The sequence below is a fragment of the Lissotriton vulgaris genome, chromosome 4_1, assembly GCF_964263255.1.
Source record: "Lissotriton vulgaris chromosome 4_1, aLisVul1.2, whole genome shotgun sequence".
NCBI lineage: Eukaryota > Metazoa > Chordata > Amphibia > Caudata > Salamandridae > Lissotriton > Lissotriton vulgaris.
In genome coordinates, this window is record NC_141691.1 from 1,520,291,856 (window position 1) to 1,520,318,587 (window position 26,732).

Genomic DNA, 26,732 nt, shown 5'->3' on the forward strand with positions numbered 1-26,732 from the left:
AAATATCAGATCTTCTTTTCACTGCTTCTATTCAGCATTCCCACCTCTTCTTCTTTCGCAGTAACTCCTGAACCAAGATGGTAAACAAACCCCCTGACACACTCCTCAAGCCTCAGGACAAGAAGCAACATATTATCAAACCCGGCAACTTTAACCTCACTCTTAATCCATTTCACCAGCCATCATACCACTCCCAGGCGTCTCATACCCAAACAAAAGTAGGAAAACAAATCTACTGTTCCTTCAGACTTCCCCATGGACACCCTTCAAAGTTAATTTATCAACCTCATAAACACACACCAGCCCTCATCAGATGTCATAACACTACTCAACAAATGCCACAAAACCCTGAATGTCAAACCTGGACCTCAGAGCATCATTGAAACAAAGTTATCAAAAACAAAAATCCTCCTCACCCAAGATAACCTAGAACTCCCAGAAAAACACACGATATGAAGAGAACAAAAAAAGGCTACTATCCAGTGCCCTCAACAAACTCGTCTAACTTAAAACCCTCAAATCCTTCAGTAGTTCATCCAGAGCCCTCTGCTACAAGTTCACTATCAGCAAAGTAAGTGAAAAAAGCTAATCTTTTTTTGAACTTTCTTCAAACTGTCAATCACTGCATCAGCCCACTCCCAAACTCTATCTCACTATCAATGAACAAGTGCAAAGTAAAATACTTCTACTCTGAATTAAAAACACAAAAGCTGATCCCAAGTCAATGACCCACAATAGACCTCAGTATCACCTACAACTGTGCAATGCTGTATTCTCAAGTGGACAGACTCCAACCTCCTTTCGCATGACAATCCTCAACACGTTTAAGTCCATCTACTACAAGGCTGACATTCTGCAATCATCATGGAATCCCTAAATCCCTTTATGTAGATGCATTAAACCCCCCTTAACATGGCCAAACCATCCCTTAGTGTGTAGAGATGAGGTGGAGACCACCCTGAAATTTAAAGATTTATTCTAGAACTGAGGAACCATGACCAGCTCAAATCCTTCTTCATAGCTGTCCAGAATCAACTGAGATAGCAGACGACAAGGATTCCATGATGAGAACTCTACTGGAGTGTGGAATGTAGAGCAGAACTTAACAAGCAATAACAAAGGAAAAAGATCTAAACGATTGCACATCGGTACACCTAAGCATGGAACTTGTGGTAGGCGAAATTGGTGGAATTTGACTCAAAAATGGATGTGAGGACGCATTTTGCACTAAGAAATAGCACTACCAAATACCAATGTTTACAGTGCATACCCCTCGGCACACTTGCATACTCAGTTTATATAAGTCATATATAGTCTGAGTATGTAAGGGTGCCAAGAGGTATGCACAGCAGTGAAGTCAGTGATTTTTAAACAGGGCTGGAAGAGTGAGCTGCCCCTCTTTGTTTAAAAATCCCTGCAGATTAAAGTTTAATCTGCAGTGGTTTTAAAATATAGAGAGGCTGCTCCCTCTTCCAGCCCAGTTTAAAAGCTAATACAGTGTGAATAATTTCGCTGGTGGAGTTGTGGAATTTATTAGTAATTCCGCATTACAAGTGTAACATGGAATAACTACATTCCTCCAATTCTGCCCACCTCTACACCGAACCTCACCAGATGACAAAAACACAGTATAGATTTCCTTTGCTGAAAAACTTCAGTGTGGATCTAATGATCATTACTAACGGGTCATCACCATATTTGTTTGATTGGAACAATCATATTGAATGCTTCTCAACCAACCAATGGATCATATCATCAAGACTAACTGACTGCAAAGTAACTAGTCAGGCTTGCAATGCAGATTCTGCAGAGCTGTCCTCCACACTAAAGACAATAATTCCCTCTGCCTCCTGAACCTCCTGAACCTTCTCAACCTCTCAGATGCCATTAACAGTCAACCTCAAGCATTGATCCACATTATTAAACCATGCGTGGGTTTTGCCAAGATAGGCCGGTAGTGATTCACCTCTTACCTCACCAGCAGCTTTAAGGAAGTCCGAATGGCCACAGAGGTTGCCGGTCTCCTGAAAAATGTACCAATGATCCATCCTCTCCCCTTTTACTTTCAGCCTTTACATGGCAGCACATGCTCTACAAATTGTTAATAATATCAGGATTCATCAAGACACTGCTAATGCAGAACTCTACCTCTAAGTCATTTAATGGACAGCACTCAGTGACACGAGTTTATTCATCTAACTCATCCTGACAAAGACAGGATATTCCTCTTATTCTCCAGCAGTAATTAACTACTTGTCATCCAAGTGTGGGTAGCAGACTTGAACCTCAACAGCTTAACCCATCAGATGACAGTGAACAGAAAATCACTTGACCTCTTCTTCAAAGAATGCATTAGTAAGAAAACCAAGTTTGCAAAAGTACCAAGTCCCAATCCTGAAAAAAAGGGAAACTTCTCCTAGATGATATGAACTTCAGGCCAACTCATTGGTCCTTTTTCATCTGTATGGAGTCTGGGGTTTTCAGTGGCCTCTCCAACTACGACCTGGCACCCTTGAATGGTATTCTACAAAAGATAGCTTGACCCATCAAGGAGCTGAAGAAATTTGCACATGTTACCCACACTGAAGTACTGCACCTGCTCCCTCTCTTCTGGACTTCCACGTTCAAGACCAGCTCCATCACCCAAAAAGACATCACAATTAAAACAAACCTGGCTGAGAAACTAGCCATCATAGCTGTACAGTAACATACTAGAAACCAAGACATCACCAGACTCAAAACAAGGAAGTGGTGAAAAGAAGAAGACCAGAAAGCAAGGTTTCTCATTCTGAGTGCACAGGATTGGGAACAGCATCTGTTTCAACATCAGAATCACTCTGTAGTCCAGCAATTTAGGAAGAAGTTGAAGATACACCTCTTCGCCGAATATTGCATTACAATTCACTTAGTAGACACCTTCCATCTCTCTTCTCCTAATAAAATGTTATTTGAGATATCACACACATGGTCAGCCCTCAGTTTCTTACCAGCTAGGTTGGCAGTATATATGTACCCACAGATATATCATCAGAAGAATGCATATATGTGTGTGTGTATGTATATATATGTGTGTGTATATACCTGGCAGTCCCCAATAGGTAGTTATAGCTAGGACCATATTTTCATAGGAAAAGCTTTTTTTGACTTGGCTGTCTCTTTGATGCCATTTGATGAAGCTTCACGACATTTTCTTTAAAAAAAAGTGCCCCATGGAATCTTGTTGTGCATTGAAAGTATCAGGTTGGTCTGTCAAGCGGGGGAAAAAGAAAAAGGGGAAGGTCAAAAAAGTGAATTTCCCATGTTAATTCCCTTAGACACGCCTGCCGCCAAAATTGCTAGACTGAATTACACCAAATTTGGCAAATTTATGTTAAGCACATCACACTTTAAGTTATTTGGTGTAAATCTGTTCAGTAGTTGTTGAGAAAATGAAGGAAATCCAATTTTTTTTATCTGAGAGCGCAAAGACTTGGCGAATAATAACGAGCTTGTGCAGAGATCTGCATAGTTCTGATTGTCTGCCAACTCTTCAACCAGGAAGTGCCGACAGCCATCTTGGGACTAAGCTTCATCAGTGATGTCACTGACCATGTCATGAGTGATGTGATATGTGAGGTCCTAAGCAGTGCATTGTGGGGGCGTAAGTTGTGGTTAGCTCCGGCAACTACAACAGCTGATTTTTTATGGTTTTGTACAAGTGAAATCTAAGCTTATATATAATGTCCCTGTAACCTTTGTTTTTTTCAGTGAATTTTTGAGCATTTTTTAAATTCTATTTCCTAACTATAACGTCCCTGTAACCTTTGTACACATATATATGTTACAGCTCAGTGGCCATTGCCACTGTGTAGTTACAGATAGAACAGAGTTTTCATAGGGAATGGATTTTTTTGTTTTTACTAATAAGTTCGGCACCATTTGACGCATCTTTTCCGGAAAGTTTCAGGGTGGTCCATCAAGCGGGAACCGTGAAAAAAAATTCCCATGCAATTTTCCATTGGAACTTTAAACTGCACTAAATCCTAAATGACTAAATTGAATTACACCAGATTTGTCCAAAAGGTAGATTCTTAACCAGAAAGTGTACTTTTTATGATTTGATGTCAAGTACAATGGGAATTTCATCCTTGGCAAACCAGGTATGGATGAATTTACAATAATATTTGACAAGAGAGAGTACCTGGTTTATGTATTTCACCGCTATTTATTTTATGCAGAGACATAACAATGACCGTTAGTTTCATATGTTCAGTGTATATGATTTACATTTTTTTTCACACAGCAGTTACTAAAAGTAAACATTAATTTCAAGTCTGAGATACAATACAACTCACATCCACCAAAGGCTGTATTGGTAAAGTAAGTAGCTTTACTTCAATTCCACCAAAGATTGGCACCAGTTGGATAATCAGCTTTTTTGTGGCATTCTCAGTGGCAAAGAAAGGCAAAACAGTGTAGAAAATGACTTTGTCTATATGAATAATCCTCTATATTAAGGTCCGCTATGCACTGTCTAAGAAGCAGCCCCCACAAGGACTGAGAGGCCGTTCTAACAGGGCCAAGACTACAACCACACAGCTTTGGCACAAAACATGCATGTCCTTGCCATCTGTCAGGCTGTGATGTGGGTGTCATTCAGAAAGTACTACTGTCTTGACAGCCAGGTCCATTGGGCAAGGCCTTACACATACTCTGCCACAAAGAACTTGTTGATCTGAGTGATTCCATATGTCCACCACTTTAGGAGGTATTGCTTTGGTATCTATTCTGAAGATGAGGATTCTGTGATTAGAAGTACTCATCAGAAGTCTGACTTACTTGCCTTTAGTAACTCTCTTTTTGGTGGATACTCTATCTAACCCCAGATTCCCCACTGCCCTCTCACCATTCTGTTCAGTGGAATGGTTTCTTTTCCAATCTAAAAGGTCTCAATTTGGAATCTGTAATCTGGTACCTTTGATTATTGCTGGGCTCTTTGTCTGAGGGTGCAGACGGAGCCAAGAAAGAAACTGACATCAGCACGTAAAGGGGGTGGTGATATGCAGTTCCAATCGTCACTTCAGGGGAAAAAGAAAGTCAGCTCGGAGCTGCACAATGACTGCTACCTTTGTGTATGACCAATACTGTTTTAGATTCTCTGAATCCAGTTTGGCACCTGGGGACATTCTAATGGTTAGGAATTTGCGGTTCAATGGAGTATTCACCAGTTATTCTGAACGTTAGGAATCTTTGGATTGATAGAGTATCCACCAGTGTGAACTGAAGGTAAATAACTTGTTCATTACACTACAACTGAAATGTATGGCTGTAGTAGTGTTGGTGCACACCTGTACCAATTTAGGGGTTATGAAGGAGTTTATCAATGTTTTACTGTGTGAGCAGCGGAGGGGTGAGGAGGGTGCAAGCAGCCACTCCCATGGAAGGATTGGAAGCGCCTTCCAAAATGTGAAATGTAATTGCGTGCACACCCAAATGAAGCACCAAATCATCTTATCAATCCATCAAATCTGACCTTTTCAGTTTATCAAATCTTATTTTTATTTCTGTTTTCAGGTGTAACATGTTCCAGCCAACCAATATGTGCTCCATCAAATGGGGGTCGCCCAATGACTCCATCTGGGATCATGTTACACAATTTCATTGTTCATTTTGAGGATTTTAGGTCCAATCACATGAATTAAAACGTTTGGTGCTACATATGTGGTATTTTGCAAATAATACTCCATAGCAAATCCAGAGCTGTTATTGATCCAGCCATTTCACCTTCCTTTGGCACAGCCTATCTAATCATTTTAGCTGTTTTTATTCACTTACATTGATGATTTGTTTATTTTGCCAATACCTGAGATGTATTTGATCTCGTAATATTCAATATTAAGTCGCTGTTTCTGTTATAGTCGTATATCATGTTTTAACTCTATAGTTAGGACATGTAGTCCTGCACACTACATGCAAACCACATGAGCCCTGCATTTTCTATTGCAGTAAAAACATTTGCTGAAGATTGTCTCTGAAAAATAGGCAGCTGCCAAGCTGTAGTGGAGGGATGTAGGTCAGGAATGGCAAAATGCTGCTGTATATCAGTTTATTAACTGCCACTTCTCACGAGACACCCACATCAATACTGTTCATTTTTAGATTTGGGGGTGGGTGATATTCATTTCAGTGATGTGGAAGGAGGGAAAGATTTTCAAATATTGTCATCACCTTAACTCCGTAGTTGAAAGCAATTCAGGGATTTATTGATTTGTGAACATCCTTTTCAGATACTTTTTGGATCTTTGCTGAAGCTCAAGTCTGTCATTCGACAGTAAGCCCTATAGATATCTATGCATATGTTTAAACTTGGTATGTTTATGTTACATTTTACCTTATGTTATGTTAGGCAGATTTGTAGAGTTCAGTACCACCCAGGAGGGTATCATGGCACTGAGCAGGTTTGAGTCTAGCCAAACCTACACCATAATGGGATTACATGAAAAGCCAGGTCATCAGCTTCTGTATGCTTGGGATGTCCAGAGGAGTGGAGATGTCTGGAAGGTTTGTGAAAGCAGATACGATTGTTGAGGTATGCTGGGCCAGTGATATGTAGCACCTTGAAAGTGTGGTTGAGGGGTTTGAAATGTGCTCGTTCGTGTATGGGGACCTCGTCAAGTTCTCTCAGGTGTTGTGTGATATGAGTGTGACATTGGAGGTTGAACGTGATTCTGCCTGCTGAGTTCTGAATTGTCTGCAGCCTTCTGGTGATTTATTTTTCTGATCCTGGCCTAGAGGGCGTTCCTGTCCTCCGGCTTGCTTGTGACGAGGGCATAATACAGGTTTGGAGCAGGTAGTCATTTCTTCTGGGGTAATGTGTCATAACTGCACTTAGGTAGGTGCAGATTCAGAATCGTCTCAAGATGCTTCTAAATAAAATTGTAAACCACGTCAACATAAACATGCGTATTTACCCCTAACACAACCACTCCTGTTTTTACTTTCAGTGAAGACGTACTTTCTCTACATCACCACACACAAGTCCTCTAAGTCTGAGACAGATGCAGACATTCACATGACCCTGCGTGGCACGTTTGGAGACACTGGGCGAAGGCGACTTTCTCTGCAAGGGGAAAGGTTTTTTCAGAAAGGAAAGGTATAGCCTTTTTTTCTAGCAATTGCTAAATGTCATTATTTGTCACAATGTTACTGGTTGTTTTTATGCGCAATATCTTAAAAAAGGTTGCTGGTTTTTGCGCTGAAGCTCCCTTTAAGTTGTTTACCGAAACCATTAACTAACAAGGCCTATGATTTCCACCAAACTACATCATCTACATAGCGTCAATTGTTCTGGAGACCTATTTTTTCCTTGTTTATAATTTGCTGCATTTAAACTTTTGTCCAGTTTACATTAATGGATGGCCTGATATAATTTTGAGAATTTTCTCCATGCATAATTTGTGTATTTCTCATGAGATTTACAGTTTTTACACATGAGTGGTCCTCTTGGCTAAACAGGTGTGATAGGCAGCATCAGCTGCCACTAGTGGGCGCCAGAGCGCTGCCCACATCGTTTTTCTTCAAGTTATGTGGATGGTAAACGCAGAAAGCAATTACCATCCACATAAGTTTTTTTCGAAAAAAGTACTACCTACTAATATAGAAATGTGCCTTAACGTTAAAAATAGAAATGCGTAATAAAATAGACATTAGGAAAATGTGACTTTATTAAACGTGCAAAAGTGAAAATGCTGCTTATTTCTGCAGAGAACTCATTTCTATCATTCTCACACTGCTAGGTCTCACTATTTTTTTCTTCTCTATCTCTTCAAGACTATAAATGCTTTTCGCAAAAGATGAATTAATGTTTTAACTGAATTGTAGAACCTGACCTCTTTATGAAATGTGCTGTTTCCTGAATATTTTTTTTATCTTTTCCTCAAACAATATGATTTTGTTGTATTTAGATTGTTTCCTCTGCCACAAATTCATAATGAACAGGCGTATTAATGAAAGAATATACTTTCTGCAAGTTTTGTTATGTGACTAAGACATACCAGATTTAAATGGTTCATTTCATAAATCAGCTCATTGTTACACAATGGAACACTAAGGGGCAGATTTATGATGCCCTTGCGCCGCATTGCGTCACTTTATTTGACGTCACGTTGTAAAGCCCTGCGCCATAAGGAGGCGTTCCTGCGCAGGGGGGGCGTTCCTGCGCAGGAACGCCTCCTGAAAGTGGCTGAGTGAAATCTATGAGATTTAACTCAGTCACTTTCTGGCCAATGCTGCATCAAAACCCTGCGCCTGCTTGAAGCAGGCGTAGGTCTTGATGCAGCATTGTGTAGATGGGGCACCCCCGAGCCTTGCTGGAGCTGCGTCGCGCTTGTGACGCAACTCCAGCAATGCGCCACATTTCCGGCACAGATGCGTCACGCATCTGTGCCGTTTTTGCACCATGGTGCGCCGCATTATAAATGCGGCGCACCATGGGTGTCGTAGCTGTGGCGCACGTTAACTGGCGCATCCCTCGGGATGCGCCAGTTAACATAAATCTGCCCCTAAGTATCTAACAGAGTATTATTTCAGAAAGGTTCTCATGAGAACCATCGTGGATGTATCTTTTTGTAATAAGCTGAGCCACATCTGAGTAACTTCATATCGACATAGACGTGTACTGCTGTAATCGAGGATGAAGATGACAGTCCATCGAAAGATCTTCCTCCATTGGATGTTGATGACATATTCGGCTGTTTCTGCAACATGTTTAGTGGCTTTTCTATATAGTATGTGTTCCTAGCTTAAGAGTCAAGGCATTCTATGCACACCTACCCTCCAATCCCCTTCGGACTTTATGGTGCTAGCTCGAATTACCATAAGCTATTGCTAACAGTGATTTTCTTCGATTATTCTTGCTCTAAGTTAGGTGACTTTCTATCCCTATGACAATCATAGGTACTACTGTGGTTCATTCCTTCTACCTGTCTTAATGGTTTTACTGCAGCTGTTTGAAGAACTTGGCAGACCCTTTATGGGGAGTTCCACGTTTTTTTAGTTAGCTGACTTTTCTACAGAATGTACTTGCTCTTTTCCTCAGGGAGCTTGACATAGGTTCTCATTAGGTTAGGTCCTTTAGTTTAGAAAAAGGACTACATTCTGAATGGAACACGCTGTTATTTTCTATGCTTGTTCTACCCAAACTTATTTTTGGAAATGTCTGTATTTCAATCAATCAATCAGTGACACTTATAAAGCGCGCTACATACCCGTAGGGTCTCAAGGCTCGGGGGGGGGGGGGGGGGTGCCGCTACTGCTCGAACAGCCAGGTCTTCAGCTTCTTCCTGAAGGAGAGGTGGTCTTGGGTCAGGCGCAGGTCGGTCGGGAGGGAGTTCCAGGTCTTGGCGGCCAGGTAGGAGAAGGACCTTCCTCCTGTCGTCGCTCTTCGGATGCGGGGGACGGCGGCGAGGGCGTGGTTGGCTGATCGGAGGTGGCGTTTGGGAGCGTAGAAGTTCACTCGGCTGTTGAGGTAGCTCGGGCCTTGGTCGTGTAGGGCTTTGTGTGCGTGGGTGAGGAGGCGGAAGGTGATTCTTTTGTTGACGGGGAGCCAGTGAAGGTCTCTCAGATGTCCGGAGATGTGGCTGGTTCGTGGGATGTCGAGGATGAGTCTGGCTGAGGCGTTCTGGATCCGCTGGAGTCTCCTCTGGAGCTTGGCGGTGGTGCCGGCGTAGAGGGCGTTGCCGTAGTCCAGCCGGCTGGTGACGAGGGCCTGGGTGACGGTCTTTCTGGTCTCGGTGGGGATCCACCAGAAGATCTTCCGTAGCATGCGTAGGATGTTGAAGCACGCCGAGGAGACGTTGTTGACTTGCCTGGTCATGGAGAGGGAGGAGTCCAGGATGACGCCCAGGTTTCGTGCATGGTCTGTCGGCTTGGGTGCGGTGCCCAGGGCGGGAGGCCACCAGGAGTTGTCCCAGGCGGAGGGTGAGGAGCCCAGGATGAGGACCTCCGTCTTGTCCGAGTTCAGTTTCAGGCGGCTGGTCGTCATCCACTCGGCTACCTCTTTCATCCCTTCGTGCAAGTTGGCTCTGGCGGCGGCGGGGTCGTTGGTCAGGGAGAGGATCAGCTGGGTGTCGTCGGCGTAGGAGATTATGCTGAGGTTGTGTTTGCGTACGATGGCCGCGAGGGGGCTCATGTAGACGTTGAAGAGGGTGGGGCTCAGAGACGATCCTTGGGGGACGCCGCAGATGACTTCGGAGGCCTCTGACTTGTAAGGTGGTAGACGGACTCTCTGTGTTCTTCCGTCGAGGAAGGAGGTGATCCATTCCAGCGCCTTGTCCTGGATGCCGATGTTGCTGAGGCGCCGTACTAGGGTGCGGTGGCAGACCGTGTCGAATGCCGCGGAGAGGTCTAGGAGGATGAGGGCCGCTGTTTCCCCATTGTCCATCAGGGCTCGGATGTCATCGGTGGCGGCGATGAGGGCGGTCTCGGTGCTGTGGTTGGCTCGGAAGCCGCACTGTGAGGGGTCGAGGGATCCGTTCGTCTCGAGGAAGGCGGCCATCTGCTTGTTGACGGTCTTCTCGATGACTTTGGCTGGAAACGGGAGGAGCGAGATGGGGCGGTAATTCTTGAGTTCGGTGGGGTCCGCTGTGGTTTTCTTGAGTAGAGCGCTGAGTTCGGCGTGCTTCCAGCTCTCGGGGAAGGTGGCGGTGTCGAAATTTGGATCAATTTGACTAATACGAATAAAAAGAACAAAAATACCAGCTAATTTCTTAAAGGGAAGATAAACCTTTGAAACTTCACTCAACCTCTCTTTATTTACTGAGCATCAAATGCTAATAATGATGACTATTTTGTGTGTGTGATGCTCCATTCTAATAGGGTGGCAACGATTGACCGGCTTAGGAAGGCGTGGAAATTCCAGGCTCTCTAAGTAAGTTTTAAGGTACTGTTACTTGTGGAAATGTTAATCCGATTTCCGTACTCGCAATTCCAGGCATATGGCTCGAGGTCACAGTGTCATGAGACTCTGTGACCTCGAGCCACATACATGCTGTTAACAGATACTCTTCTTTAGCATGCACATAGTATCAGTTTATAGCACGTATTTATATCGGAGGCTGAGAGGGCACTCTTGGCACTCTCAAGCCTCACATCCTGGACTGGAACAGCAGCAGCACACCCTGTTGCGGGCCAGCCAGTGTGTTCCACAAACAGGATTTGCAGATAAGTGAGACCTGGGGCATGGAGGCCTTCCATTATGCCTGCCAGATCTGTGGATCGTTTTTATTGTTTTTGAAACAATAAAAGTAAACAGCAGGCTTGCACAGCAGAGCACACACCCAGAACTCCCGGATTTGAAAGTGCTCCCTTTGTGTGTTTTTATCATGCGGGAGCATTTCACTTTAGTACATCAGTTTATATCACTGTATTGAGAGGCATTTATTAATACTGTTAATAAATGCCTTTTATTATGTTGATATAAACTGCACTAAACTGAAATGCTCCTGCATGGTAAAAGGGTACAAGGGCACTTTTAAATATGTGAATTCAGGATGTGTGCATCCTAAAATGACTTATTTAAAAGTGCTCTAGCCTCTTGTATGCTTTTAAAATACAGGTGTGTTTCACTTCAGTATATTAGTTTCTGACTCCATATTGGTGCATTTATTAACAGTTTTAAAAAATCCCTCTCAATATAGTGATATAAACTGATGTACTATAGTGAAATGCTCCCGCATGTTAAAGTATGTATACAAGAGCTGCCCCAGCCCATTCCATCAGCTGTCACTGGTGAGAGGTTTGTCTATGCTTAGGCATGTGAGGTACCAGTTCGTGTGTTTTCCATAGATTCTAAAGTCATTCTTTGCTCATTGCTACTGCAGCACATGTGGCTGCATTCCACATCCTCCTTTGCAATTCCTTTAAGATATGTTCTGGTTGAACAAAGTCTCCTGTGAGCGGAAATTACGTGATCAGTGTGAGTCTGCAGCCAGCAGAAGGTGTACTTGATATGCATGGCCCAATATTTCGGCTTTAAATGATATGGCTCTTCTGTAAAAAAAAAAATATATATACATATGCTTCCCCTAATTACATGCTTTGCACTGGTGGTTGAGTACATTTCCACAATGACTAGCATTTACTCTGACCGACAAAATGACATTTGCAGTAATCAAACAGTGCAAGAGCAACATTTGCCTAGAGTGCAATTCACACTTTCCACATTCCAGTCAATTAAATTGCCAATGCTAAACTACTGGTCACCAGCGCAATTAATGCAACGTACATAGATGCTCTTACCTTTGGCACCATTAGTGTGGACTCACAGCTGCTGTGTTTAAATATCTCTTCACCAATATCCAGGGGGAGGATTGGTAAAAGTCATGAGGATGTTGTTTCATTACATTTTGCTTATTGTTAGAACTGGGGGTCTCTAGTTGGCAGAGTAGGTACCACTGTCCAAATAGGGACCCTTGCTTCTAGTCAGGGCAAGGAGATAACCCTCTGAGATAACCCCTGCTCACCCTCTAGGTAGCTTGGCACGAGCAGTCTAGGCTCACCAGAGGCAATGCGTAAAGTATTTGTACCAACACTCACAGTAACACAGTAAAAACACCACAAACTGATTCCACAACAGTTTATGAAAATAAAGGTATTTATTCTAAACTACACAAGACCAAAACGACAAAAATCCAACATACACATTTCAAGAATATGGTTTCAAAAGAGTTCTTAAGGTTGCAATAGAAATTCTTCAGGTTGCGTTAAAATAATCTACAGATGCGTGAAAAGTTCACAGTTGCGTCACGTTTACTCACAGTACCTTTAGTTGCGACAAAGTTCCACAAGCAGAAGCTGGTGCGGTGGAAAACAAGCGATGCGTCACTCCTGAGACCCTGGGGAGGCGATGCGACAGCCCCGCTGCAGCAGCGGGCGTGTTGCGACGAATCCGGTCTGTATGGGGAGGAAGGCCACTTGTATGGATTCCGGTGCGTAGGTTCTGTAGGAACTTTGTTCTCGCAAAGGCACGATGCGACGATCTCGTAGGGGCTGCGACGATCTCCGGGGCGACGATGCACGGTCCAGCGGGGATCCTCTCTCTCGCAGCTCCTCGATGCGTTGGTTCTGCAACGATGCTCGCAGCGACGTGATGCGGTCCGCAAGCAAGCGGTGCGGCGATCTCACCCAGCGACGACAGGCTCTGCGACGACACTCGCAGCGATGTTCTGCTTCCCGCACCGATCAGGTGCGTCCCGCAAACGAAGGATGCGACGGCTCTGGCAGCGGCGTCAGGCGCTGCGACGATCTCGACCTTCGTAGCGGCAGGAAACTTCTCGCACTGTCGGGGATGCGCTCCGCAAGCGAGCGATGCAACACTTTTCAATTGCAAAAGTCTCTCAAGTTTAGTTTCAAGCTTCCCAGCATAGGTACAACTTCCAGAGGCCCCACAACTGGATCAAGCACTCTAGGAAGGACAGAACTCTCTCAGCAGAGTTCAGGGAAGTTGGGGGTGAAGTCCTTTTGTTCCTGGGACTTCAGAACAGGGAGCCAGGTCTTCTCAGGCCCTTGGAGATTCCTTCAAGACAGGGGACACAGCACACAGCAAAGTCCTTCCCCTCTCCTTGGCAGCAAAGCAACAGCAGGTCAGTCCAGCAGAGCAACAGCAGGACAGTCTTCCTTCTTCAGAGTCAGCTTTCTCCTTGGCAGAGGTTCCTTTCTGATTCCAAGATGACCGAATTTTCTGTTGTCAGGGGTCCTGTACTTATACTCCTAAAGTCTTTGTTCTCTTAGTGCATGTGGGCCCTGAGCCCGGTCTGAACCAGTTCTGGGTGGATCCTGAGTACTTTGTTTTGCTGGCTGCTTCTTTCCTTTCAGAGTGAGGGGCAGGGTCGTCAGCCGCCCAGCAGGAGGTGGAGCCAGCATTGTGGCAGGCAGGCACAGCCCTATTCAGGCCCAGGTGCTAACTCCTCCCACCACTCAGGTTGCAAATGCAGTCATTCAGCCTAGGGCTGACTCAGCCAGCCTCCTGGGGAATCCCCAGCCCCTGTCACTCACAAACCAGACAGTCAATACACAAACAGGCCAAGGCACACAGAAGGGTCAGACAAGAGAACAGCAACTTTCTAAAAGTGCTGTTCTCAAACACAGGATTTAAAAACAATCTTTCTTAAAAGATGTGTTATTAAATTCTGAGTTCAGGGATACTAGATACTTATGTCCTATCTTGTTCCTATGGGAAGAAATGCTGGAAGCCACTGTAGCCAGCATCCCCCATGTTAACCAATGGAGCAAGATAGCCTTACAATAGTGAAAAACGAAAATGGCTGTAATTCACTACCAGAGCATGTCACCTGCACAAGTACATGCTCTACCTTTCACATACACTGCACCCTGCCCAGGGGGGTACCTTGGGCCTTCCATAGGGGTGACTGATGTGCACGAAAAGGGAAGGGTTAGGCCTGGTCAGTGGGGACACTGACCAGGAGGACATGGCAGTTTCTAAACTGCCCATAGGCACTGCAGTGGCAGGCCTGAGACACCATTTTAGAGCTACTCCTGTGGGTGGCACAATCAGTGCTGCAGGCCCACTAGTAGCATTTGTCATCACCAGCCCTGGCACACCCTGTGCACTTTACTAGGGACTTCATGGTGACACAAATATGCCAAACATGTATATCCAATCAGAATAGCAATTTACATAGGGAGCACTTACACTCTGGCACTGATCAGCAGTGGCAGAGTGTCCAAAGCATCTAAACCAGCAAAAACGAAATCCAGCACAGCATCAAAAATACAGGAGGTAGAGGCAAAAAGATAGGGGGAAACCACGCCAAAGATGCCAGGTCTAACACTTATCAAGTTCGCACTATATAAATCTTTATAAATAAAAATAAATAAATAAATAAATAAATAGGTGTTATTTGTTTACGTGCATTTTGTGAGGTCATAAACATTGCACTTGGTGTGCTAGTTAAGGTTTGCATGGCTGTTCAAGTTATTGATTGCAGTCCTAACCATAATGTCCTAACCAGTGTTTTTTTTGTTTCTTTTCAGAACAATACCTGCACTTTATTTGTGCTTTTTAAATGCATTTCTGGTGTTCTTTAAACATATGTTAAGGTTTTAAAACCAAAGACAACCATAACTCAATTTTAACCTTTGTTTATATAAAATAAATATATATTACCCAGTGGTAGTCACAACTGGGGTCAGTTAGTGAGACCTGCATTTCCATAGAAATGTATTTTTGGTTTGCTTATAACTATTGTGCAATTTGACAAATCTTCATGAAACCTTCCAAAAAAAAGTCTTATCTACCTCAACTTCTTTTTCGAACATTTTGTAGTGATCCATCAAGTGACACTGAGGAAAAATGGGGTCGCAAAATGTATTTTGCCCATTCAATTGTCCTTAGGAACAGCAAAAGTGAAATTAAAACAAATGTGTCAGAAAGCTAGATCTTGCTCCAGAAAGATTTTTTATTAAAACTTAATTAAACATTTTTATAATTATTATATGAGCGCATGTTATATATATATATATATATATATATTATATATTTCTTTCCAAACTTCTCCCTCTCGGGAAACAAACAGGTCGCACTCCGGTGATGGTACAAAGTTTAAGTTTGTTTATTTCATTAACTCCAAATGTGAAAAATACACCAACGTGTTTCGATCTCCCCTGAAATCTTGATTGTAACGCCCCTTATTTTTTGCTACATTTTGTAAGTAGTCTCACTCTGACATCATTTGCTTTGTAGCCATGTTTTGTTCTTTTCTTTGTGAAAATGACTGTGTATTAATCGATCTCCTAGATTGGGTGCTCGTCGATATTTTACCTGTGGTGCGTTGCCCACAATTGGCCCAACAGTTGTATCTAGTTTTAAGATTTTCCATTTCCTCTTCAATATTTGTCCAATCTGTGTCGATTCTTTTGAGTACGTGGTTATGAATCTTATTGGTTTCGTTTCACATTCGCAGTAATCAAATGCTAATAATTATGTCATCAGATGTACAGCTGGCACCCAACAATTGGATAAGTGTTACAAAATATTGGTTTTTTTTCTCATCAAAATGAAATGTAATTTGGTTATTATTTCACTACAAATACCATAATGCCCTTTTCAGCTACCACAGGAAATTATTTCAGAGTGACACAACTTATAAAATGTAGCAAAAAATAAGGGGGGTTACCGTGATCAAGATCTCAGGGTAGATCGAAACGTGTTGGTGTGTTTTTCACATTTGGAGTTAATCAAATAAACAAACTTAACCCCTTCCATGCTGCCGTCGGCCATTGGCCGTCGGCAGCACTACCTCGCTGGTGCTGCCGTCGGCCAATGGCCGACGCGGCCCACCCATTTTTTAAAACGGCCGCACTGCCGCGAAATTGCTGGAGCAGCCAACGGGTTAAACTTTGTACCATCACCGGAGTGCGACCTGTTTGTTTCCCGAGAGGGAGAAGTTTGGAAATAATCCGCGGTTTTGCTCAACTGCGAGGCTGCGCACCGCCGGAAGCAGCGCCACGTCCGCGTAAAGAGCTGCCGGAATTACAATATATATATATATATATATATATATATATATATATATATATATATATAGATTACCTACTAGCGGTCATTAGTAGGTAGGTATAGTCAGAACCTAGTTTCCATAGGAAAAGCATATTTTGATTTGCTAATAACTTTAGCGTCGTTTGACGAATCTCAGCTAAATTCTCCCCCAAAAAAGTCTATCCAGGTCAGCTCCTTTCCTAAAAGTTTGGGGGTGATTCGTCAAGTGGGGGCTAAGAAAAAAGGGGGGTCCCAAAACACGTTTTCCGCATGTTAATTTCCGTAGGATATTATGAGTTGGGTTACAGCCCAAACTGCTGAACGGAATTACCCCAAATTTGGCAAAAAGGTAGACTTGGTTCAGAAAGCGACCTTTTTTTTTTAATGGGTTAAGTCCATTGAGTAGTTTTTAGGAAATTCTAAAAATAAGAGTCAAAAATTAATTTCCCATAGGAAAATTTGGGCAAGACTACAACCGAAACTGCTGAACGGAATTACACCAAATTTGCCAAAAAGGTAGTGCTTGGATCAGAAAGCGACCTTTTTTTTTTAATGGTATAAATCCATTCAGTAGTTGCTGAGAAATTCTAAAAATAAAAATATCGATATCTAGAGGCGCAGCTGACCCTCGCACCCTCCCGACAATGAGCTTTATTCTAATTGGCTATCAACACTCCAAACCAGGAAGTGTTGGCAGCCACCTTGTGACTCGGTAGAACCGAGTCACAAAAAAAGAGAAAAACAAATGCAAAAAACAAGAAAAGGGGGCAGGTAGAAACACCCTGACCCCTTAGGCCTGCTCAGGGGGTCCCACAAGGACCCCATGGGCCCAAAAAAGCATTTTTTTTTTAAATTGCTTAAATTCATGCTGGGTGCTCGAATCCGGCTAAGAGAATAAAATAAACCGAAGTGCGAGCTCCTGTGCTTCGTTGTATTGAAGCCCACGGGTGGGCCAGGTCCCGGGGGCACTGAAAAAATGTGTGGGGGGCCCAAATCCCCCTCGTAGCCTTGGGAACCACCACCCACGGGGTTAATTTTTAAATGTGTGGGGGCACCTCTAAGCCCCCTCCACGCCCTGGGGACCACCCCTGGGCTTTTATTAATTATATGCGAGGGGCTCAAGGCCCCCCGCTGCCCCGGAAACCACCACCCTGGGCTTTTTAATAAATAATTAAACCTGCGGGGCTCAAGCCCCCTACATGCCCCGGGGACCGCCACCTCCCCCCGGGGCTTTGCAAATGTTGGGAGGGGGGCGTGTGGCCCCCCCACCTGGAGCCCTTCATGGCCTTGGGGATCGCCACCTCCCAGGGCTGGCTCCTGCAGTGTCCCGGGGTGCCCACCCCCAGGACACTGCTGTTTGCTATGGCAGGACGGGAGCCGTGCATCTCCCGCCCTGTCACAGCAAACTGTAGTTTGGATTTTGTAAGCGAGAGCAGGTTTCCTGCTCTCGCTTACAAAATTCAAACCACTTTGCTTTTCCACAAGCGGAGCTGCATGTCAGCAGCTCCCCTTGTGGAAAAGCAATTTCGGCTCCCGCAGGGACAGTGGGGGAATTGGGGCTCCCCCCATGGTCGCCAACTAGGAGGCAAGGCCCCAGGGGATGGGGACTCTAGGGTAATGAGTTATCTAGGAGGGGGACCACGGGCCCCCCTCCATCAATGTTTTTTTTTTTAAAGAAAAAGAAAGGAGGCACTGCCCAGGGGGATGGGGTCCCTGGGGCACTTGAGGTCCAAGGAGGGGGGCTACACAGCCCCCCTCCATCAATTTTTTTAAAAAAAGAAAATGGGGCCATGCCCCAGGGGATGGGGTCTCTTGGGGCCGAAATTGGCCTTGGGATGGGTACAGCACAGACCCCTTCCCATTTTTCTTTTTATAGCAGGCCCTGGGGGATGGGGTCCCCAGGGCCCCAAATAAATTAAAAAGAGGGGGCTACATAGCCCCCATTGATTAAAAAATAAATACATCAACAATCTGGCATCACGTTCAGGCCCCCCCCTCCCTGCAGCACTCAGCAAACGCTCCCCCTGGCGCGTTGTAGGTGGGGGGTTTAATTTCCCATCATTTCTGAGGGTCCCTGGGAGCAACCTAGCCTATGAGGTACCTCCAGTATGCGCCAGGGAGCTGCGTTGCAGAGAGTTATTCAGAGGTCATGCCCTTTTTTACACCACTCTGATTCTGGTATTTTTAATTACAGGTTGGACCTATGAAAAAGAACAAAGCAACAAATGGTCAAGTATATACTTGAGTCTTGGATGCAGTCAGGTACTTGCATCTAGTCTGTACCACTTTCGACAGCTCGTTGAGCTGACATACCAGGGATGTCCGAGTAATCACCTTGATGAAATCTCCGGACCCATTGGGGCTTAGAATAGGGCAGAAAGATGTTGGTTTAGGGTCATAGGACCATTGTATCCCTAACACCCCACATATTCATTTTAATTTTTAACATCCCCAACTACTCCATCAATGAAGGGATACCTTAGAGTGAGTTGGAGGATTTTTAATCTTTATGGGCCCGGTCTTTTTCTTTCAAGTACTCTATGGAACATGGTCGAGCCCACCCTGACCTTTAGGAGTTAGGGTGAAACCAATAATGAAGCATGACACTATTAGAGTGTGTCAGTGTTATTTAAAGAAAAGGAACCCTTTCCTTCCCCGCTTTTAGTAAGGTGGAGTTCCTCCTGAAGGCACAAGTGCCCTGCAGGTGAGACACAATACAAGGTGGGATAGTTTTTTGTTTATATATGCTATGCTGTGTAGCAAGGCCTTAGTGGTGTGACATATCGCACTGCCACCAATGAAGCAAAATCTCTCCCTTCACTAGTAGCAAGTGATGGCTGTGAATCTATGGATGTAGTTGAGGATAGGTGCTTCATTACCCAGGCGCCCTCCGAGGAGAGGGATTTAGAGTCAGCGAAATCATGCAGGAGTGGATGCTAAGACCAGAATATAGCGATAGGCGGACAGATCCAAGTGAAGTAGGAGATCTCCGCCTCCGGGAATCTGCATGCAGAACAAAAGGACAACATGGAGGGGTTGAGTTCGGGGAGGCCAGTGGGGGTGGTGTAAGATCTGTGCAAAAATCGAAAATGAAGTAGCTTTTGACGATGGTTGGGGAATATCAGTTTAGTTTGTCACAGCAATAGGACCAATCCTTATCAGAGAGAGGATGACCCAAATACTCTTCCCATTGCCATTGAACCCAACTGTCAGAGGGGCGTCTGAGTGCCATGCAGGTGCAGTGGAATTTGGTGACCAAAAGAGCACCATCAGGTCTTTTATTAACAACTTAAGAAGAGGGAAATTCTCTGGGGCAAGGGGGCAAGAAGGGATGCAGGAACATAATGTCCTATGTAGCCGGCGAAACACAAACTTGTCCCTGTAGGTGCCATCAGCGAATCCGGTGTCTACCTAACAGGATAGCACATGTTCATCTGGAAATATGTTGCCTAGTGTGTGGAGGTCATCTCTGGTCAAAAGTGCGTTGAACAAGTTTTTCGAGTGTCAGAGGTAGCCATGGGTTTTGCGAGAGAAGAAGTTCAAGGGAGAATAAAAAATCATAGCCTAGGACCATACTATGTTTTTTCCAGGCTGTTAGACCGGTCAGCCCTAGGGTGGTTTTACCCCGCATTTTTTGCCTTTCTTCCTCAGTTTTTACCACAATTTATTTTTATTGGACCTAGGACTCTGGGCGCCTTACCGCTGCTGAACAGTGCTGAGGTGCAGGTGCTCTCTCCTAACAATATGGTTGCCATAGGCCCCTGCTACTGTGGAGTGGCCACTGTCCTTCTGCGCGCTAGTAGTTGGGACCAGGCTGGGACATAATGTTACTGTAACCCTGAGCGTCCCACCTCTTGTCACCAGAGAAGCCACCACAGAGCCCCCAGAGTCTTCTAGAATCTTCCCCCCTCAGGCTGGTGCCAGATCTTGTCGCCTTTTTGTAGGGTCACCTGACCTCGGGGTATAAAGTTAAGGGAGGGAAAACCTGACAGTTAGTTGGAGCACTACTGGACCTGGGGACCAGCCGCCGGAGTATAGGCTGCTGAGCTAGGGGGAGGCTACACTACTGGGGCTGACTAACCTTAGGCCTGCTGCCACAAGATAGCTGATTCTGCCAGCCTGCTGACCTTACCCACTGTGAGGGGAGCCCAGGGTGCCAACTCCAGTGTGCCTACTCAAGACTACCATCCTTCATCCTGCTACTACCAACTTCCTCTGCAACTAAATCCTGCAACCAACTCTTGGAAATTCTTCCTGTCATCCACTGCCAGCACCAGGCCTGGGAGGCGCTGGGAACCCCAAGGTAAGCGCTTTGTCATCCAAGCGCTAAACTACAAGAAATTGGCCCCCTCCTGCTAGCGCTGTGCTAATTAAGCACTAAACTTCAGAACTTGACACCTGCTGCTAGAGCTGTGCTAACTAAGCGCTATACTGAAAGAATCTGCTGCCCTCCCGCTAGCGCTGTGCTAATTAGGCGATGTCCTAAAGGAACTGTCCGTTTCCTGTGAGCGCTCAGGTTGTGCCTCCTTCTGCGCTGTGTTCAGAAGCGCTGCCTGCCCAAGATCACCGCTGCTGCCCAGGTACCAGTGAGTAGGCGCTGTGCCTGAAGACGCGCTGGGCCCCTGATCGTCGCCGCCGCTGCCCGCGGGGTCAAAGAAGAAGCGCTGCTGTGGCCCAAACAACTCACTGCCGCCGCCCGGCACCAAGGGAAGAAGAAGCGCTATGGTGAAGGACCGCGGCCCTCAAAGTCAAAGGAGGGCCGCTGCCGCGGCTTCAGCAAGGGCCGCACTAGGTCCCGTTAGTGCGAGAGGAGCGTTGCCAGGCGACCGGAACGCGGGCCACATTATCGGCCGCGCCCCTCAAGAAGTTGCGCTCCATTGGCTCCCGCGCCCCCGAGAATCCGTGACCCCATTGACTCCCTGGTCCTGAGCCCGACGGAGGCCCGAAGCCTGAGCAGATCTACACAGAATGTGCTCTGCTGCATGTGGGAGCCCCCAGGCCAGCCCCGTGGATATCGGAAATCTTGCTGCCCACCTCCAGGAGAGAGCCCAGAGGGAAAGTAGCAGCGGGCTGCCTGGAGGGGGAGGCGTCTCCCCGTGATGAGACCTAGTGCTGCCTGGCTCTTGCTGCGCCACCTCTCTACAATACACCGGTGAGTGCGAGGGATAATTGGGGCCTATGCCCCGCTAAGGCTCTATACATTGCCCCTGCTGACCAGACTAGTTATTGTGCGCCCCCACTTTCACCTGCAAGGGGGACCAGGCCCAAAATCCTCACAGAGGTGGACACAGGGGCCTGAGTACTGCATCAACCAAGCCTTATATGAATAATAACTGTCCAGGGCATGTTCCTAGCTGGAGTGACTCCCTTGAGCCTGCATTCGAGCTGAGGCCGACCATAGAATGGTTACCTGTGTTTCCCAGATGTTAGAGAATGTTCACTTGCCTTGAATCTGTGCATAGGAAGTGTTGCCCTTATTGAAGAAGTGCAAAAGAGATGTTGCCTTTGTTGATGTGTACATAAAGAATGTTGCCTATGTTGACCATAAATATGAGACGTGTTACTGTTAGTGAACATATGCGCCAGAAATGTTATCGTTAATAACCTGCAGTTAGAGAAACCGTCTATTCTGCACCCTGTGTGAGTTTTGCGTTTTTTATTCCTGACCAAAGAGAGCTAAAGATTCTTGTTTTGTCAATGAACCTGGAGTGGTGTCTTTTCAATGTGTGTGCTGCACAACTGCTTAATGCTATTGAAGACAAAGGTCCTTAGCTTTCCAGAATAAACCAAAAGAATAAAATATAGGCCATAATAGGAGACTATATTCAATCACTGCCCAGCCGGACAGGATATTTATTTTCAACAGTGTAAGAGAAGTAGTGGCTAAGTAATAATCAACACCTTCTATCAACAGATCAAAGGCACTTCCATGGGGCTATTTTTGCCCCCAACCTAGCCATATTATTCATGGACCAATTGGAAGTAGGTTCAATTTTGATGCCCTTAAATCATTTCTTCTCTGGCATTAAGATATGGCGGCGTTATATAGACGACATTTTCCTTATTTGGAATCAGACCAATGAAACATTACACCAGTTTCTACATTGGCTTAACAATAACTGCTGTGGCCTTACCTTTACCTTAACCCATGACAAATCCTCAATAGCATTCCTAGATCTCACCATTTATCACGCAGAGGGTGAGCTCCTCACAAAATTGTTCAGGAAACCCACAGAGCGCAACACGCTCCTGAGCTACAAAAGTAATCATCCCAGGGCCCTCAGAGACTCGTTACCATACTCTCAGTTCTTGAGGATCAGACGCAATTGCTCTTGTAAAAATTACTATTTTAGAGAGGCAGCTATACTCTCTAACAAGCTCAAGGAACAAGGCTACCCAAAGAGAATAGTGAAACAAGCATCTAAACGTGCATTGTATTGTCCACGTGAAGTCTTGCTGTCCCCCAAAGACAAGAACCAAGGAGATAGAATAGCCTGTGTAACTACTTTCTCTCCGATATCCAATAAGATCAGAAAATCTATCTTAAAACACTGGCCCACTGTAAACGCAGGCAATATCAAAATTGATAGACCGCTATTTGCATTCCGTAAAAGTAAAAATTTGAAAGATCACCTGGTAAGGGCAGCCTTACCAGTCATAACGCAAGGAAGCACACTTGAAACAGCCTGGGGTTTACCCCCTATTACAGGTCATGTAAAATGCTAATGTTGCAATGTCTGTGAACTCACGGTGGAGGGAAAGAAATTCACTCACCAGAACACCACGTTTGAAAGACGTTCATTTTCAAATTGTAATTCATCTAATGTAATTTATGTCATTGAATGCCCCTGTCCAAAACTCTACGTGGGACAAACGACACAGAAAGCAACGACCAGAATCTGCCAGCACAGGAGCCGCATTAGATGTAAAACTGCAAATGCCCCTTTGGTGGACCACTACGTTGAGACTGGACACAATGAAAACGACATGAAATGGACTATCCTGAAAGTTGTAAAACTACCGGCCAGAGGTGGCAATATTGGCCAATTGCTCAACAGGGAGGAATTAAAGACAATGATACAATTTGATACCATCCAGAACGGTATAAATCGCTTGGAGGATTGGACCAGTCTACTTTAATCACACGGAAGTAACTGATATGGATATATGTGCTCCAAATAGACATGGTAACTTGTGATCTGGCTAAACAACTTTAGTGTTTAATTAACTGTTCGCTGCTTCTGTATGAAGAAATGGTTTATATGAGTCACTCACTGAAGCGCCGTCAGCACAATTTAATAACGCACTAATCATATCTATTGCACCACTCGAAATGTAAATATTGCACTACCGTCACCTTACCCCTTAATTTGTGAACAACCAGTAAAGCCTAGTCATAAACGCAATCTCCCCTTCCCAATATGGAGTACACCCATGTTCGTGCATTCCCCAACTAAGATGGCGGCCGCAATTGGTCCGTCTTCCCTTTTCACGATCAGCGTGCACGCTTAACAAGCGGCTTGGCACTGAGGTTAGCTGGCAGCCCACAGATGGACACCGTTCCCTTGGCTCCCGTAATGCAGATTGATGCACCGTGAGGCCATCCCGCCCAAAGGTAAGCACCGACACAACCTTCACCGATACCTGTAATCGTTTAATCCAATTGACAGGTCTATACTAATTACACCCTCCCCTTCCCAACAGTGAAGACTAACCGATAACCCAAGTGGTCCCCGAATATCTAATGTGGTGTGCGGACCCCATCACTATCCAAAAGAAGTCTTCACAGGTAATCCTTAGAACTTTGGCTTTGTCACGGACTTTCTGGCCCCGTTTGAACCTATCTCATTCAGGTTCCCTTCCTTTTAGGCAGGCGCCTACCACTCGACCACCCTCACCCTCAAGGGCCCCTGAATCGCTGATCAGGGTAAGTCGCTAATCCCTTAGACACACAGATAATCCCCAAAACACTCCCCCTCACTTTACACTGAATGGCAGCAACACGGATGCATGCACTACTGAACGGTCGCGCGTCGCCCTGCTATTAACCAGTTTCTTGGAATTCATGCTTGAACGTACGCCACTTGTTCTAGCCTAATTGATGTTACGATCTTAAACACTGGGAATGATCCGTACTATTTCAAATGCATATTCCACTGGTCACAGATACACCGCATGTCGATTGCTCTTCCCCTCACGAGTGCAGCACACTGTACAGAGCACTTTTAAGTCGAATCCGATTTCATGTCATGTACACCTCAAGCGTATTAGGACTTTCAGGTGTTAATTTTAATTTTAATTTTAATTTTACTTTTAATTTAATCTATCTGATTTTCTCTCCCCCTTTCTTCTTTCCACCCTAACAGGCGGTTGTTTAATTGTAATAATTATTCTGGCAGGCAAATGCTGTTAAATATGTCAGTCCTGATGATGGTCCCATATAATTGAGCATAAGGGATCAAAACGTCGACTATGTACAGTGCTTTCACAACTTAACTATTACGTTGAATCCAGTTGTGTCTGGCACTTATTTGGCATAACTTTAATTTAACACTGATTGAAAAGTGGCCAATATATGCTCACTCTTTGCCTGTAAAATTCTTCTGAATTTTTGTTTGTATGTTTTTTCCCAATTAGGTACAGGATTGTGCCTTAATATTACTTAGCCACTACTTCTCTTACACTGTTGAAAATAAATATCCTGTCCGGCTGGGCAGTGATTGAATATAGTCTCCTACCATGGTCTATATTTTATTCTTTTGGTTTATTCTGGAAAGCTAAGGACCTTTGTCTTCAATAGCAGTACTCACCCACGGTCCTCAGCAAACTGTTTGGGTTCCCTTGTTGTATAAAAAAAAGCACAACTGCTTAACACATAGCTTTCGGTGTGCCTTCCTGCCTCGCTCCAAGCTACCACGTCAGAGTTCGTGGTCCCTGAGATCTTTCGGGTCTAACACAGGTCCAGCACATAGTAGACAAGGTCTGGATATCTGTAGGGTCTAGCTTGAGACTCTGAGGCAACAGAGCCACCAGGGGCGTTGGATCTGCCATGTCACGTCCAGGTGGTACCAATGGAATGCAAACTGACCCTGGGCCATCAGGAAATACGTTTGGAAATCTGGAACTGCAAAGACACCCTAGTCATATGGAAGAATAAGGGAATTCCAAGCGATCCGAGGCCTGTGACGGGTCCAGATCAGTTTTAAGAAGAGACTATGCAAAGTTGCAAAAAGGAGTTCATCAAAAGGATGGATATGTTTAAAATAAATACTAAAAACGAGCGAGGCCAACCATTTTATTGATGGAAATATGGCCTGCCATAGAGATAGAGAGGAAGCCGAATGCAGCGCTCTATTGGTGCTGCAAGTTTGTCAACGGCAGGACTGTATTTAAGACAAATCACATGTTCTTTGTCCTTATGCAAAATGACACCCAAATATTCAGTGGTATCCAGACACTATGTAAGGGTATATTCACAGGGGGAGGAACAGTGACATCTGTAAGGAGAGAGTTCAGATTTCGCCCAATTAATGTGTAGACTGGGAAGACCACCAAACCAAATGATTTCCCACACTAAGGTGGCTATGTTGAATGAAGGGTGCAGAACAAATGATAGAATATCGTCGGTTTACATAGAAATGAGGTGTGGACCGAATTTAAAATGGAGGCCATGGTTTTCTCTGAGGGGTCCATATCTACAATGAATAATAGGGGAGAAAGAAGACACCCAGGCCTGGGGTCCCTGGATATGGCGAAGGTCTCAGGAAGCAATCCATTTACCTGTATGTGGGCTGTAGGGTCCGAAGATAGTAGAGATATGAGGGCGCTAATCCTAGGAGGAATCCCAAACTTCTGCAGCGTTGCATGCTGAAAGAGCTATTCTAAAGAATCAAAAGCCTTCTTCTGTGCACCGAGAAGGGCCACCACAGCAGGTATTCACTGATAGAGGCGCAAAGTTCTGAATGAAAAATACATCCAACAAAGCAATGGTAGGGAAGGAACCAGTGTGGTTCCCAGCCTCCAAATGGGAAGGTGAGAAGCAGTTTCACATGGTCATTTTCAGAAACTGTAAATGGTAAGATGTGTATGTCCTTAAGCCCTGATCCAGTATTCTCAAACAAGAACCAGTAGTCCAGTCGTATCCACACTGCATGAGCAGAATAAAAAGTGTATCCAGGAATATTGGAGTGACAAAGAT

General features: G+C 44.9%; 1 protein-coding gene across 1 annotated transcript in view; it reads left to right on the forward strand.

Moving 5' to 3' along the window:
- RP1 (RP1 axonemal microtubule associated) overlaps positions 1-26,732 on the forward strand; it is a 2,616,437-nt gene that overhangs the window by 2,137,373 nt on the left and 452,332 nt on the right. The window contains exon 50 of the mRNA XM_086965756.1: positions 6,984-7,132. Within this exon, the coding sequence (XP_086821882.1) occupies positions 6,984-7,132 (149 nt within the window). The remainder of the gene's footprint in view (positions 1-6,983; positions 7,133-26,732) is intronic.